Genomic DNA, 15950 nt, shown 5'->3' on the forward strand with positions numbered 1-15950 from the left:
GTGGTGGAGGGAATGAATGTTGTGCATGGGTTGCCAATTAAGCGGGCTGCTTTGTCCTGGATGGTGTCAAGCATCTTGAATGTTGTTGGAGCTGCACTCATCCAGACAAGGGGAGAGTATTCCATCACATTCTTGACTTGTGCCTTGTAGATTGTGGACATGCTTTGGGGAGTCGGGAGGTGAGTTACTCGCCGCAAGATTCCTAGCCTCTGACCTGCTCTTTTAGGCACAATATTTATATGGCTAGTCCAGTTCAGTTTCTGGTCAATGGAAACCCCCAGGATGTTGATAGTGGGGGATTGAGCGATGGTAATGCCATTGAATGTCAAGGGGTGATAGTTGGCTTTTCTCTTGTTGGAGATGGTCATTGCCCGGTACTTGTATGGCGTGAATCTTACTTGACACTTATCAGCCCAAGCCTAGATATTGTCCAGGACTTGCTGCATTTGGACATGGACTGCTTCAGCATCTGAGGAGTCACAAATGGCGATGAACATTGTGCAATCATCAGCGAACACCCCACTTCTGACCTTATGATGGAAGAAGGTCATTAATGAAACAGCTGAAGATAGTTGGGCTTAGCCTGAGGAATTCCTGCAGTGATGTCCTGGAACTGAAATGATTGAGCTCTAACAGCCACAACCATCTTCCTTTGCGCTAGGTATGACTCCAATCAGTGGAGACTTTTCTCCCTGATTCCCATTGACTCCAGTTTTGTGAGGACTCCTTGATGCCACACTTGGTCAAATGCTGCCTTAATGTCAAGGACAGTCAGTCTCACCTCACCTCTGGAGTTCAGCTCTTTTATCCATGTTTGAACCAAGGCTGTAATGAGGTCAAGAGCTGAGTGGCCCAAACTGAGAATCAATGAGATCAAGTGCTGCTTGATAGCACTGTTGATGACCCCTTCAATCACTCTACTGATGATGGAGTGTAGACTGATGGGGCGTAAATCGGTTTGGTTGGATTTGTCCTGCGTTTTATGTACAGGACATAGCTGGGCAATTTTCCACAGAGCTGGGTAGATAACAGTGTTGTAGATGTACTGGAACAGCTTGGCTAGGGGTGCAGCAAGTTCTGGAGCACAAGTCTTCAGTACTATTGCTGGAATATTGTCAGCACCCATAGTCTTTGCAATATCCAACACCTTCAGCCGTTTCTTGATATCATGTGGAGTGAATCGAAGTGGCTGAAGACTGGCATCTGTGATGCTGGGGACCTCCGGAGGAGGCTGAGATGGATCATCCGCTTATGGCTGAAGGTTGTAGCAAATGCTTGAGCCTTATCTTTTGCACTGATGTGCTGGGCTCCTCCATCATTGAGGATGGAAATATTTGCGGAGCCTCCTTCTCCAATGAATTTTTAATTGTCCATCACAACTGGATGTGGCGGGACTGCTGAGCTTAGATTTGATCCATTGGTTGTGGAATTGCTTAGCTCTGTCTATCGCTTGCTGCTTATGCTGTTGGGAAGCATATAGTCCTGTATTGTCACTTCACCAGGTTGACGCCTCATTTTTAGGTATGACTGGTGCTGACCCTGGCATGCCCTCCTGCACTCTTCATTGCTGATCCCCTGGCTTGGTGGTAATGGTAGAGTGGGGGATATGTTGACCATGAGGTTACAGATTGTGGTTGAGTATGATTCTGCTGCTGTTGGTTGCCCAGTCTTGAATCACTGGATCTGTTCAAAATCTATCCTACTTAGCATGGTGATAGTACCACACAACACGATAGAGTGGGTATCCTCAATGTGAAGACGGGACGTCGTCTCCACAAGGACTGTGCGGTGGTCCCTCCTACCAATGTCATGGATAGATGCATCTGCAGCAGGCAGGTTGGTGAGGACGAGGTCAAGTATGTTTTTCCCAATTGCCAGTTCCCTCACAACCTGCCGCAGAACCAGTCTAGCAGCTATGTCCTTTCGGACTCGGCCAGCTCGGCCAGTGGTGTTACCGAGCCACTCTTGGTGATGGACGTTCAGGTCCCCCATCTAGATTACATTTTGTGCCCTTGCCACTCTGTGCTTCCTCCAAGTGGTGTTTAACATGGAGGAGTACTGATTGATCATCTGAGAGGGGGGGTGGGGGGCTGTGGTAATCAGCAGGAGGTTTCCTTACCCATGATTAGCCTGAAGCTATGAGACTTCATGGGGGCTAGAGTCAATGTTGAGGATTCCCAGGGCAACTCCCTCCCAACTGTATACCACTGTGCTGCCACCATGGTGATGATGGTGTCTGGGACATGATCTTTAAGGTATGATTCTGTGAGGCTATTGCTTGACTAGTCTGTGAGACAGCTCTCCCAATTTTGGCACAAGCCCCCAAATGTAAGGAGGGCTTTGCAGTGTGGACAGGGCTGGGTTTGCCATTGTCGTTTTCGGTGCCAAGGTTGATGCCAGATGGTCCTTCCGGTTTCATTCCTTTGTTGCAGTTTGCTAGGCCGTTTCAGAGTCAACCACATTACTGCAGATCTGGAGTCATATGTAGGCCAGATCAGGTGAGGACGGCATATTTCCTTCCCTAAAGGGAATTAGTGAACCAGATGGGTTTTTACAACAATCGACACTAATTTCATGGTCATCATTAAACTTTTAATTCCAGATTTTTATTGGATTCAAATTCCACCATCTGCTGGGGTTGAGGGTGGCTTGAGCTCCGTCATTTGCCTCCAATCTGGGATCTCTTCCTGTTGTCCTGCATACGACAGATGGACAGACTGTGAATGGAATGGATGCCAAAGCAGATGATAAGCATGCCTGCCTTCTGTGTGTGCTGAGTGGACCTATGTGAGGGCTGAGGATGAGACTTGTGCAGGATGTGACAAGAGATGGAGATGTAAATGTGTGTGTGTGTGATATCACTTATGCTGGTAGTGTGTGAGATCCCTGTGGACTGTAACCCTGCGAATGCCTGATTGCTTTATGAGAGCGAGAAGGTTGATTTACCCTACCGGAGCGGATGAGAATATTCATCCTCTCCCTGACTGGAGAGTGGTCCTCTTCTGAGATCTGGAGGTGCTGACTCTATTGGTGACCTCCTTCCAAGCCTTGGTGGTAAGGTGGCTGGCCCTCTGGCTCCCATCACGGGAGTAAAGGACCTCCCGGCGTTCTTTGCCTGGAGGAGCTTCTCCGGTCACTTGTCGCTGAACTTCGGGGCACAGTTCTAGTCTCTTCTGGGGGCCATCACTTGCCACAACAACTCCTGGATTGCAAAGAGTGAACATGTGTATGGGTGCTGTTTAAATATGGCACCTAGAACTTTGACCCGATGAGGTAACGGCGGGGCGGGCGAATCCCAGCTTGCCCTGCCATGAGTACACATGATGCTTGTTTATGCATACATAATGAGGTGAAAAGCAGATGATCTGGCATGGCAACCCACTCTGCCAGCCAGTGGGAGCCACGTTGACTTTCCCACCTGTCATTGCACTTAATCTCTGGAGCGTAAAATTCCGCCCTTAGTCTCCAGAATGGAAACTTCCGCCCATAGAGTGAAAAAGCAAGAAAGTTATGCTAAACGTTAAAACACTGGTTAGGCCCCAGCTGTATTATTATGGCCAGTTCTTGGCATCACGCTTTAGGAAGCATGTCAAGGCCTTCGAGAGTGCACAGAAGAAATTTACTAGAATGATACCAGGGATGAGGGACTTCACTTATTTGGAGAGATTGGAGAAGGTGAGGCTATTCTCTTTAAAGCAGAGAAGGAGACATTTGACTTGATGTTCAAAATCATGAAGGGTTTTGTTAGAGTAAATAAGGAATAAACTGTTTCCAGATTGATTGTTAAATGAAGGGCACAGAGTTAAGGTGAATGGCATAGAACCACGGAGTAAAATGTTTTTACTCAGTGAGCTGTTGTGACCTGGTATGCACTGCCTGAAAGGAAGGTGAAGTGGATTCAGTAGCAATTCCAAAAGCAATTGGATACATGTAGGGAAAATTCACAGGGCTAAAGGGGAAGGACTAGGATCTTGGATAGCTTTACTAAAGAGGTAGCACACATGTGATGGGCTGGATGGCAGCATCCTGTGCTGCATTGCTCTTTGATTTCATACTGTAGGAGTTACGTCAAATACATTTTTTTAGAATTGGTGATAGAGCAATTTTATTTCAAGTGCATTTAAATGATAATTCTACTAATTGAAAGCTTCATGAATTGTACTAGATAGTCCACTGCCTTAGACCTGAACCTGTAGAGCTGAGGCAATTCACAGGAACAGAAAAATCACTAGAAAAATTGCCTTTACTGCTCTCGTTCACCAGCCAGTGACTGAATCAGATCTTTGTTACTAGATATATGCAGAATGCTTGCTCAACCTCTTAATCAGGGCATGGTGTGTGGCATAGAGAGATTCTCTAGAACAAAAGAGCAACGTAAGGTATTAGTGAGACCACATCTTAAGTACTATGTATAGTTTTAGTCTCCTTATTTAAGTAGTGACATAATTGCATTACAAGCAGTTCAGAGAAGGTTCACTTGACTGATTCCTGGAATGAGGGGGCTATCCTATGAGAAAAGGTTGAACCGATTAGGCCTGTATCCATTGGAGTTTAGAAGAATGAAAGACGATCTTTTGAAACATATATGATCCTGGGGGGATTTGACAAGGTGGGTGTTTTCCCCTTGTGGGAAAGACTAGAACTAGGGGACACAGTTTAAAAATGAGGAGCCTTCCACTTGAGACTAAGGTGGGGAGAAATGTTTTCTCTCAGGGGATCGTGAGTCTGTGGAACTTTCTTCCCCAGAGAGCGGTAGAGGCAGTGTCATTGAATATTTTTAAGGCTGATTTAGATAGGTTCTTGATTGACAAGGGAGTCAAAGGGTGTAGGGGTAGGAAGGAAAGTGGAGCTGAGACTACCATCAGATCAGCCATGATTTTATTGAATGGCTGAGCAGGCTCGAGGAGCTGCTTCTAATTTGTGTGTTCATATGAATGAGTTGCTTTTGAGTTTTATGTATAAGCAATTTAGCTAACAATACTAGTCTGGAGGTTTTGGAAAGGAAGAAGGTGCAACTCCTGGATTAATGATATTCTCTCCTCAATAGCTTTTCCTCTATTCGTAGACTAAAGACGAAAACCTTATTGGATATTTCAGAATCTTGATCATTGAGGATTTAGACAGGGGAGTCAATTTTGAGTAGTGGAAGCCTGTTTTACAACTTAAAGTGATTACAATTGGAAAGTGCCATCTGGTGATGTACTTGGCATATAGCTGTAGTTCCTGGTTCAATTTGAATGCCAAGTAGTTTAGCTAGAAAATCTTTGAAGCCCTAGACCTGAGAAGTGCTGCTACAGCTGTACAGACCCTTGGTGAGATCACATCTAGAGTATTGTGTGCAGTTTTGGTTTCCTTTCTTAAGAAAGGATATACTTGCATTGGAAGCAGCTCAGAGAAGGTTCACTCAACTGATTCCTGGGATTGAAGGGGTTGTGTTCTGAGGAGAGGTTGAGCAGGATGGGCCTATAGCCATTGGACTTTAGAAGAATGAGAGATGATCTTATTGAAACACACAACATCCTGAGGGGACTGACAGGGTGGATGCTGAGAGCATGTTTCCCTTTATTGGGGCGTCTAGAACTAGGGGACACAGTTTAAAAATTAAAAATCCCATTTAAGACTGAGATAAGGAGAACTTTTTTTTTCTCTCGGAGTCTGTGGAATTCCCTACCCCAGAGAGCAGTTGAGCTGGGTCATTGAATACATTCAAGGCTGGGTTAGATAGATTTTTGATCTACAAGGGAGTCGAGGGTTATGGGAAGCAGTCAGATAGATGAAATTGAAGCCACAATCAAATCAGCCATGATCTTATTGAATGGTAGAGCAGGATTGAGAGGCCGAATGACCTACTCATGATTGGAATTCTTGTGTTCTTGGCTAGTGGATGTATGAATCAAGGAATTGGGCCATTGCACCCACAATTAGAAATAACAGACACAATTTAATTTTATGTTATTTATGGTGACAGAGGAGGAGTAACTGAGAGCACAGTGGTGTGAGTCAGTTATTGCGTGTTCACTGTGGCTCAGTTGGTAGCACTCATCTCTGAATCAGAAGTTTCTGGGTTCAAGTTTGAGCATGAAAATCAAGGTACTGAGGGAGCATTGCGCTTGGAGGTGCATCTCTCGGATGAGGCGTTTAAACCACCTGCCTGCTCGGGTTGATATAAAAGATTCCATGGCATGAGAAGAGTGGAAGAGTTACCCCTGGTGTCCTGGCCAACATTTCTCTCAATTAACAAAATGAGACTGATTATTACATGCTGTTTGCGGAATTTGCTGAGTGCAAATTAGCTGCCTTGCTTCCTACATTACAACAGTGACTACACTTCAAAACTACTTCATTGGCTGTAAACTGCTTTGAGATGTCCAGTGGTTGTCAAAAATGGTGTTTAAATGCAAGTCTTTCTTTTCTTAAGCTGTATGAAAGAGCAATTTTGGTTATAACTGAGTGGACTTGAACTAGATCATTGGAATGCCAAATAATATTGAATCAGTTAATAGGCTTCCTCACAAGGAATGGACAAAAAAGTGAAGGATCCTCAGGTCACTTTCAGCTCCTAATGACCAGAAAAAGAATGACATTGGCATAGGCATAGTAGCAAATGTGTGGTGCAGAAAATCCTAAAGAAAATTGAGAGTGAGAGTTATACCTAAGCTGTGCCCAGCTTAGGCTGTTAAAGTTTCCTCTTTGCTGACCACAAAGGTTCTAAGTGAAATAGTATCTGTTCTCAATGCTTGACATTCTGAAAGGGATAGTGAGGGAAGTGCAATGTACAGAATGAAGTTGGGAAGTTTTATAAATGGGACACAATGGAGGGGACTTTGTACTGTGTTCAATGCTGATGGTGGTCGTAAGATGTGGAAATTGTTCTGTCCATTGGCACAGACACCTGCAGCTAGGTGAACATGTCTATCTTTGGTTAGGTTAAAGAGCTTGCATCTGTACACAATTCCTACATTCAAAACCTTTTTTATTTGTTATATTTGTCTCACTCTTTGTCATCTTTCTCCCTTACAAATTTGTGTTTGCATTTATAATGGGAACTGTCTGCATAAGCATATCACGTAAACCTAAATATGTCATCATGTCAGTAGTGATGCTTTTTTCATAACTCCAATTGCAAGATGAGAGCTGGCCCTTCAGTTAACTCTGCTCTTGGCCTTCCTTGTCACCTGATCCTGCTCACCTTGGTGAATCCTCCAATGTAGTCCTCTCATTTCACTTGCAATGCTTTCTGTGGCCAGCTGTTGTCCTGGTGCTAAACAGGGTAGAGATACAATCTTCAGCATTTAATAAGTGACTTCTGTGCAGCACTTTCAAGCTAAGTCCCAAAATTTGTTAGTTGGTTCACAACTCTCATGTAAGGTTCTCATGCATGATGTTGATAGCCTGCAGTTAACCATGGAGCGTGTGATCATTGTGCTAAGCAGAGCAAGGGCGCATAAAGGTGCATTGCTGCCGAGGTTTTTGTCATTCGTCTGTTTAGTACTAGTGCCTGAGTTTTCTGACTTTTTAAAAAACACAATGGGCTAAGGGTTAGGAGTTGGGTTACTGGGTCTCAAATGTGAGTCTTAGTGTAAATGATGACAACAATGAGTCTTGGTGTAAATGGTGACAAGAATAAGCATCAAGTGCAGCCAAAGGGAGAAAATTGTGAGGATAGTAGAAGCTTTTGAAGGTGAGTGTAGGCAAAAAGAAAGTAGAATTTTCCTCTGGTGACTTATGACTAACCGTAGGAAGTGGAGAAGGGAAATATTGAATGTGCAAGAGGCAAAGATGGAGTCTTGCAGGGCTGTGCATGAAGAATGAGGGATGTAAAGAGGCATCTGGCCTTAGTGCATGCCTGTTGAGATCATTACATTACTTTTTGTTTCTCAGTCCTGTCCTGGAGAAAATGCTGCTCAAATTCGCATGTGCTGCCTCTTGCCATGCCTATTCACCAAACTAAAGGTGTAAGCTTATTCTCCCGAATCATGTGGCTGTATGTAATGCTAAATGTTTTGAACCCACGATGATTGTTGGTTAGTCCAGAGCTATTTCAGTTATTGCTCAGAATCCTAGTCAGTCCTGCTCACCATATGCAGGTTGCACTTTCTATGCCTTAAAAATAAAGTTTGCTGCTTGCCACACACTCCTCTCTTAATTGTTATTGAGAGACATCTGACTATGTATTCTGCTCCAGCCATCTTCACCCCCACCCCACAGTCCAAATCAACTATTACCTGTAGAAATTTGAATTCCAGGTGTTTACACAGCCCTTCATTTGTTCCCTATGCAGTCATCAGTGTAAATGGCATCAGAATGGTCAGGAGATGTATGGTGTAATCTCTCAGATCTGCAGGCCTTGTATTGCTGAGATAAGAGACATGCAGTTGAAGCTTTTCATCTTGCACTCATCAGATTCAAGGATACCAAATTTCAAAGGGAACAGTATTGTGTACTGCATGAGTAAAGGGTGCTGTTGGTTGGCAGGTGAACTCTAGTTGAGGCGAATGCACCGGGGAATAGTTATCCCCTAAACTTTTGCTTAAATTAAAAAAGGCAAGTCGACTCTGGCCAAGGTGTTGCCATGGGGAATACACCAGGGAATTGCTGTCCCTTATACACAATCCCGAGTGTAGTAAGAATTACACTTACAGCCAATTTAAGATTACCAGTCAAGCTTGCAATGTGAACACTTATGCTTGCTAGAAGCTATGTATATTCATATGCAGGGCCCTGTCCTCTGCAAACAAAAAGAATATGTCCAGGCATTGCGCCTTTTCAATTAAAGAAAAACATGAGGCAGGATTTTACATCCTGCGGGTGGGCACGTGCCTGACCCAGTCAGTTTGTTAAAATAGTGCGCAATGACTTCGGGCGAGTGTCCCGTCGTCATTGTTCATTTACCCCCAATTTCGATATATGGCGGGTGTGTGCGAGAGTCGGCTGTGAGCCTGCCAACAATTAAAAGGCCCTATTAAGGCCCTTAATTAGTGAAAAACTGTTTTTCGCTGTCCAGCCAACCTTACGGTAGGTGGGCAGACAAATTGACCAGGTGGCCTTTGGATTTTTTAGGAAACCTCATCCATGGGCGTTATGAGGTTTCCACAATTAAATAAAAATGTTGCAACATAGTTTTTATTCTGCTAATCTTCCTATGAGGGGACATTATTTTCACATTTTTAAAATCTTAATTTTTGCTTTTAATATTATTCAGCTTCCTGAGGCAGCTAGCTCCCTGCCTTCAGGGAGCTTTCAGTGTGTGGTCCCCTGTGCATGCACAAACTTTTGTGCTAGCACTCCTCCCGCCCCCACCCCGGCAGCGCTGAGCTTGTCAGCACGCCTTTTACGCTGGCTGACCGTCAATTGGCCAGCCAGCATGAAATTGCAGCCGGGGGCCGATAGTGGGCAGCAGATGGTTTCCTGGCCGCTCCCGGTCCTGCCGGCCACGCCCGCCCAACGACCCGAAAATCCTGCCCATGAGGGACAACCGATCCCTGGTGCATTCCCCGTGGCAAAACCTTGACCAATCAGAGGTTTTTTTTTAATTTAAACATAAGCTTGGGGGTAAATGTTTCATGGCAACAGCTTGACCAGAGTCCGCTTGCCAACTAAATAGCACCCTTTTCTCATGCAACATAAATTGTTGTTCCCTTTGAAATTTCCATCTGTCTTGAGTGCAAGATGAAAACCTTCAACAGCATGTCTTTTTTTTCAGCAACACTCAAGTGTTGTACTACCAAACATCTAAAAATGCATCTTTATTATAAAAGAAGTTTATAACACATGCATCATTCATGTTGTGATTCTACTGAAACTGGCCCCCCATACTTATCAGTCTCAAAATATATAAATGTTTTAAATTTTAAAAAGGAGCTCTGTGTCAATTTCAACAAGTGTATTTCAATTTTGTTCAGTGACCTCATGTTCGGCTGTGTTGACATACGACTTACTGTAGAAGCACAAGCTCCAGAAAAGATTTGAGGCCATTATGTGTAACATGTTCAAATATTATTAACCAAACCAATATTTAAGTATAAGGCTACCTATTTGTTGCTGTGTGACTGATTTAAGTTTCTAATAACTCTTATTTTCATAATTGGATGACACAATGACAATGTTAAGTAAATACTTATTTTTGTCTCTCTCAGATAGGAAAGGAGCACTTCGGCCTAAAGGCTGTCACTGAAATCCTTCAGGAAATCCAGTACAAGGTAAGCTATGAATCATTTTTCCTGTAGAATAAGCAAAAATACTTGCTTGTCTTATAGAAACTCAACGTCTTTATTATGTAAATAAGACATAATAAGATAACACAAACTGGCTTTACATATGTTTGTATTCATAGATAGAGAAGACGAAAGCAGCATTTGGTGGTGTAAAAATAAAATAAAAAGAGATTGACACACTAGTTTTTCAGGTAAATCCAGCATCACGGGAATTAAATTAGAGGGCTTGCCACACACTTGCAGCATAGTCCTAACACCAACCTTCCCATGTGACAAGGAGGGGAGTATCTTATCTTAATTGTTCACATTGCTTAAGTGAATGTCTAGTAAACTCTCTTGTTCATCCATGCTAATGTAAGCTCTCTTTTTCAGTTATCTGCTTCCCCACAGATCAGCAGAATCTATTGTAAGAATTCATAATTTCAACGTCAGCAGTAGCTCAGCTGCTAGAACTTTGCCTCTGAGTCACAGGTTCTGAGTTCAAGACCTACTCTAGGACTTGGGTACAAAAATCAATGCTGACACTCCAGCACAGGACTGAGGGAATCCAGCATTGTTGGAGATGCCATCTTTCAGTTAAGATATAAAGCTGAGGCCACATCTGCTCTCCTCAGGTGAATGTACAAGATCCCATGGCACTATTTTGAATAAGAGCTGGGGAGTATCTGTGGAACTCCAGCCAATATGTACCCCCCAATCAACAACTAAAAAAAAACCTCTCGGATTATCTAGTCATTATCACTTTGCTGTTGTAGAGCTTGTGATGTGCAAATTAGCTGCTGCGTTTCTGATATTACAACAGTGAATATGCTTCAAAAGTATTTCATTGGCGCCTTGGGACATCTAGTGGTTATGAAAAATGTTTGTATAAATGCAAGTCTCTCTTTAACATATATTTATAAAACACCTTCCATAACTCAGGATATCCCAAGCGGATCGCAGCTAATGAAGTACTTTTGAGGTGCAGTTATTGTTATAATAGAGGAAATGTAGCAGCCAATTTGACACAGCAGAGTATAGCAAACAGCAATTTGACCAGACAATCTGTTTTTTTATTTCAATGTTGTTTGAGGGATAAATGTTAGCCAGGATGCTGAGGAAAATTACCCTAGTGCCATGGGATTTTTATTAACAAGCTGTAGAAGGTAGCAATGGTCTTCTGGAAGGCATCCTCTAAGTATGTCTTTAAATAAACTAGGTGTAGAAAGTTGCCATAAAATAAAAGTGTTGTTGCATGGGAAGTGAGCATTAACCTGATTGTGCTACTGATTAATGGTCAGCTGGACACAGATGTGGAAACTTTTTTGGTTCAGAATTACCTTGGCATTATGTGTAAGAACATGGATGGCCATGTGCAATTATAGCAGGAGTTACTGGACAGCAGGAATTCCTATCAACCAGAAGAATTACAATGCCTGTCATTCCACTGCTGCTTTCCAGGGTGAAAATGATTAAGGTGTTTACCAGGAAAACAAAACACCATTGGATGGATCTGTATGCATGATGTAGATATTCCCTGAGTTAATTTAGAAGGAGGTGTAGAAGTTGAGGACTCTTGTGACCTGGTAAAGCAATATTTTTTTTATTCATTCGTGGGACGTGGGCATCACTGGCTAGGCCAGCATTTATTGCCTTGTTCAGAGGGCATTTAAAAGTCAACCACATTGCTGTGGGTCTGGAGTCACATGTAGGCCAGATCAAGTGAGGATAGCAGATTTCCTTTCCTAAAGGACATTAGTAAACCAGTTGGGTTTTTACAACAATTGATGTGGTTTCATGGTCGTCATCAGATTTATAATTCCAGATTTAAAAAAAAATTGAATTCAAATTTCACCATCTGCCAAGGTAGGATCCAAACCCATGTCCCCACAGAATTAACCTGGGTCTCTGGAATACTAGATCAGTGACAATACCACTATGCCGCCAGCATTGGCAGGTTATCTTATTCTGTCACTTTCTCCCTGATGAACCTTAGACTGAGAAACCAATTTTTTTTCTGACCTGGGACTTTAAACAGTTTAATGACTAAGAACAGGGGACAGTTTGTCCCTGATATATTTCTTTTGTTTATTCTCTTTTTTTCTCCTCCAAAACATTGTGGTATCAGAGCGCTGATAGTTCAATTCATTTTCACAATTTTGATTGCACCAATCACAATTCCAGCAGTTCAGCTTTGAGGCACCACTTAACTATGAATAAATGACATGACAATAATATATGAGACCCTCTTATCCATTCAGCCTGTCCCACACAACTACAATGCTTTGTGCATCACAAATACACTTCTCATCCAAAAGCTATGTACTCTCCTGGGAGAGGCAAGTAACCAATAAATACTGGGCCAATTAGGGAAAAATCCTCCAGAAACAGGTCTAGAAAAGCTGGAGAATTTAATATTGATTTTATATGAAAGAATAAGGTGTGTAATGTTAAAAGGCCAATTGGCAAAAATACACTATGCATGCCCAGTGGGAAGCTGGCAGAGTTTAAAATTTGCACTATTTTACATCCTTTGCTTATTTGAACTGCATTGAAGAGAATAATTCTGCTGGTTAAAACACTGGGCCCAATTGAACATTTAATCATAGAAAATGTCACAACAAAGCTTTTGCCTTGATCTCTGCAAATATACACGAGCCAGCAGTGCCTCTGGGTAGCAATTAGCTTAATTTTCCATCCTCTTTCTCTGGCTCTGTGATCTTTGTTATGAGAAAAATAAAGGTGAGTGACAGTGAATTATAACAAGTAACATTCCTAAATAGAAAATCATATGAGACACCAATTGGGTGCATGCATGTGCATTCCAGAATCAATTGACGTCGTCCGGAAAGGAAAAGAGAGGAGGTGAAAATTGATTGGAAAAAAACTTACTGGTTATCAGAATTAGGTATAAGTGAAAGTTGAATGGTGAAAATGATGTATTTCAATGAGCAGAATTTAATGAAGACTCTGGGAGCGGAAAACATAGCAAGTAGGATGGGTTAATTGTGCCGGAGCCAAACTGAAAATGATGTTGGTGTTCAGAATGAAAAATTAAATCACCGGCGTGACAGGCCTCATGCTGTCCTGTGCCGGATTGCTACTTGTACTACATTTGAAATTCCATGAATATTCATTATATTAAGCCTTTTTGAAATTAAGTTCTACCTTCATGATTAAGTCAACAGCGCATGGGAACCCCATGGCAACTGGTTCATGTTCATTTAAAGGTGGCGTGCACCAGTTGGCTTTGTCCTGTTGTGTCTGAAGTGAGCAGTTGTCTTTGATCCCTGCGGCACAAAGGAGGGAAGCAGGAGAATGGCAACTTGCATGGAGGGTCGGGACCGGCAAAGGCTAGTTGGGGGAGGATGGGAGCTTTGGGCAGGGTCATAGAAGAAATCAAGAGGGCTTTGACAAGGTCAACAGGTGTGTTTGGGGCATGGAGGAATAAAGAGTGGGAAGGCACCTTGAGTGTAGTCAGGGTGTGGGGGCAGCTAGTGAAGATAAACAAAATGAAGGGTCTAAAGGGTGGGGCCAGTACTGTTCACATTTAGGTCCTGTAGGCCAAACACTTGGTGCTGGTTAGCAGAGGGAACTTTCAAAGTCACATGAGGGATTTCTATTGGGTATGGGGAAAGGTTCAGGCTGAGGTAGGTATATTTGAAAGTCTTGTAGAGCTGTTCACAGGATTGAATGGAAACTGGAAGGATAATGCAGGGATGGTTTCAGGTCCAAAGAGGAATCTTGACGGATTGGGAAGGTGGTAGGTTCAGGGGAGAGATGACATGCACATGTCCATGATGACAGGGCCCAGGGTGATAGATGGAGCTTAAAGAGTTACAGAGGGAAGGTGCACGGTGATGTTGGAAGGATTAAAGATGATGGGGACAAAATCAAAGGTTACAGGGCAAGGGTGCTGTGTTGCAAATCAAAGGTCACTCGCAAAGTGCAACTGCCCATGTGCAAAAACTTACTTGAAGCTGCCAGGAGTGCATATTGAAGTGGGAGGAGGCCAGTGAGGGGTGGGTGGAGTTTTGGGTGTGGACAATTGGAGGAGTGGAAAATCAGCAGTTGTATGGATGAAACCATGGCCTTTTTCACACAGTTCACTTGGTGGAATACCTCTGGGTCTCATACACCCAATATTCCTACAACCTCAGGAGCTGGAGCAGAGGATGTGACAAAGGAAGGCTCTCGCCAGTGAACAGCTGCGACTGCAAAGAGGTACCAGAGGGGGAGGATGGTCAGGAGGCAGCCATCCAGGGAAGACATAGGAGAAGGCAGCCACTGGCAAAACAGCACATTTTCAGAACCTGGACAAACAATCTCCAGATCTCGGAGAGGCAATGCTAGACACGCCTGAGGCTCTCCTGGGAAATGGTCACTGAAATTTGGCAGATATTGCAGCAAGACCTGCAGCTATATGGATTTGGTGGCAGCCCCATGCCTGAGGCCTTCTAAGTGACTGCTCAAACTTTTCGCCACTGGCTGCTTCCAGGGCTCCACGAATGACACATTTGGCATTTCACATGCTGCCACACACAGGTGCATCAAAGAGGCGACCAATGCCCTCTTCTGTCATGCCAATGAGTTCATCAAGTTCACCACAGATGATTACAGTCAGGCAGCTAGAGGAATAGGCTTTATGGCCATCACTCGTTTCCCTAGAGTGCAAGGAGTAATTGACTGCACTCATGTTGCGATTAGAGTTCCCTGGGAACAGCCAGTGGCATATGTGAACCTCAAGGTTCACTCTCACTCTCTAAATGTCCAACTGGTTTGCGACCACAGGTGAAGAATCATGCAGGTCTGTGTGCATTTCCCAGGGAGCTCTCATGACTCATCTTGTGGAACTTGCAGCTTCCTGAGCTTTTTGAGGCCCCTTCCCAGATTGACAGCTGGAGCATGGGTCCTCTTTGGACCTAGTTGATGAAACCAGTGAGGCATCCGTACAGCACAGTGGAAGAGCGCCACAATGCAATCCACGCCTCCACCAGAGCCATCATTAAACAGACCAGTGGCATGTTAAAATGTGCTTCTGCTGCCTTGACAGGTCTGGAGGGGATCTGCAGTATGCACCACTGTTTTTCATGGTTCATTGTGGTATGTTGTGCATAGCACAAATTGGCCATGCAATGTAGAGGACCTTTACATAAGGACAACAGGGAGGAGCAACGCTTATACTCAGATGAGGATGAATGGGATGAGTGTGAAGAAGACGACATGTGCATGAGCCTCTAATGGATGCTGGGGCTGTGGAGAGTTGTGGCAGGGATACTAGGGGCAATCGCATATACATGAGATTCAACCAAGATTGAGAGACCTCCATGACCACTGTTCCATCAGTAGGACAGCTTGGTATGCTTGGAATGTCTACCAACCCCTACCAGCCTCCTTTCCTCCTCCCCCAAAGCTACCTTTGACCCTGCGTCCTCTACCACTTAGAATAGCAAGGGAAGTGGATATCTGTCTCATACACTCACTATAAAAGACTGTTGCCCAGGACAATTGATGTGCCAGTGGACATATGTCAAGAAGCCTATCATGACAGAGATCTTAGAACCTGCTCCATCATTACAAGTCCTTGTCCTCACATAATGTAGAACATAATCTTACACGATCTTCTTGACACTGCATATAATGGAGTATCTGCAAGCCAGCATGTTCCTCTGTCCCACAGTCTGCCAACCATCTAAATGGGCATATACTTGGACATTAAATGAAGACTGAATCGCAAACACACAACACCATAGTCTC

General features: G+C 43.6%; 1 protein-coding gene across 2 annotated transcripts in view; it reads left to right on the top strand.

The window, feature by feature from the left end:
- The window catches only part of ca8 (carbonic anhydrase VIII), an 88749-nt gene that overhangs the window by 28846 nt on the left and 43953 nt on the right, over positions 1-15950 (top strand). For both annotated transcript variants that reach the window (XM_078540442.1, XM_078540443.1), the window contains exon 6: positions 10137-10199. In XM_078540442.1, coding sequence (XP_078396568.1) covers positions 10137-10199 — 63 coding nt within the window. The remainder of the gene's footprint in view (positions 1-10136; positions 10200-15950) is intronic.

Source organism: Cetorhinus maximus, chromosome 4, assembly GCF_964194155.1.
Source record: "Cetorhinus maximus chromosome 4, sCetMax3.hap1.1, whole genome shotgun sequence".
In the NCBI taxonomy this organism is placed as follows: Eukaryota; Metazoa; Chordata; class Chondrichthyes; order Lamniformes; family Cetorhinidae; genus Cetorhinus; species Cetorhinus maximus.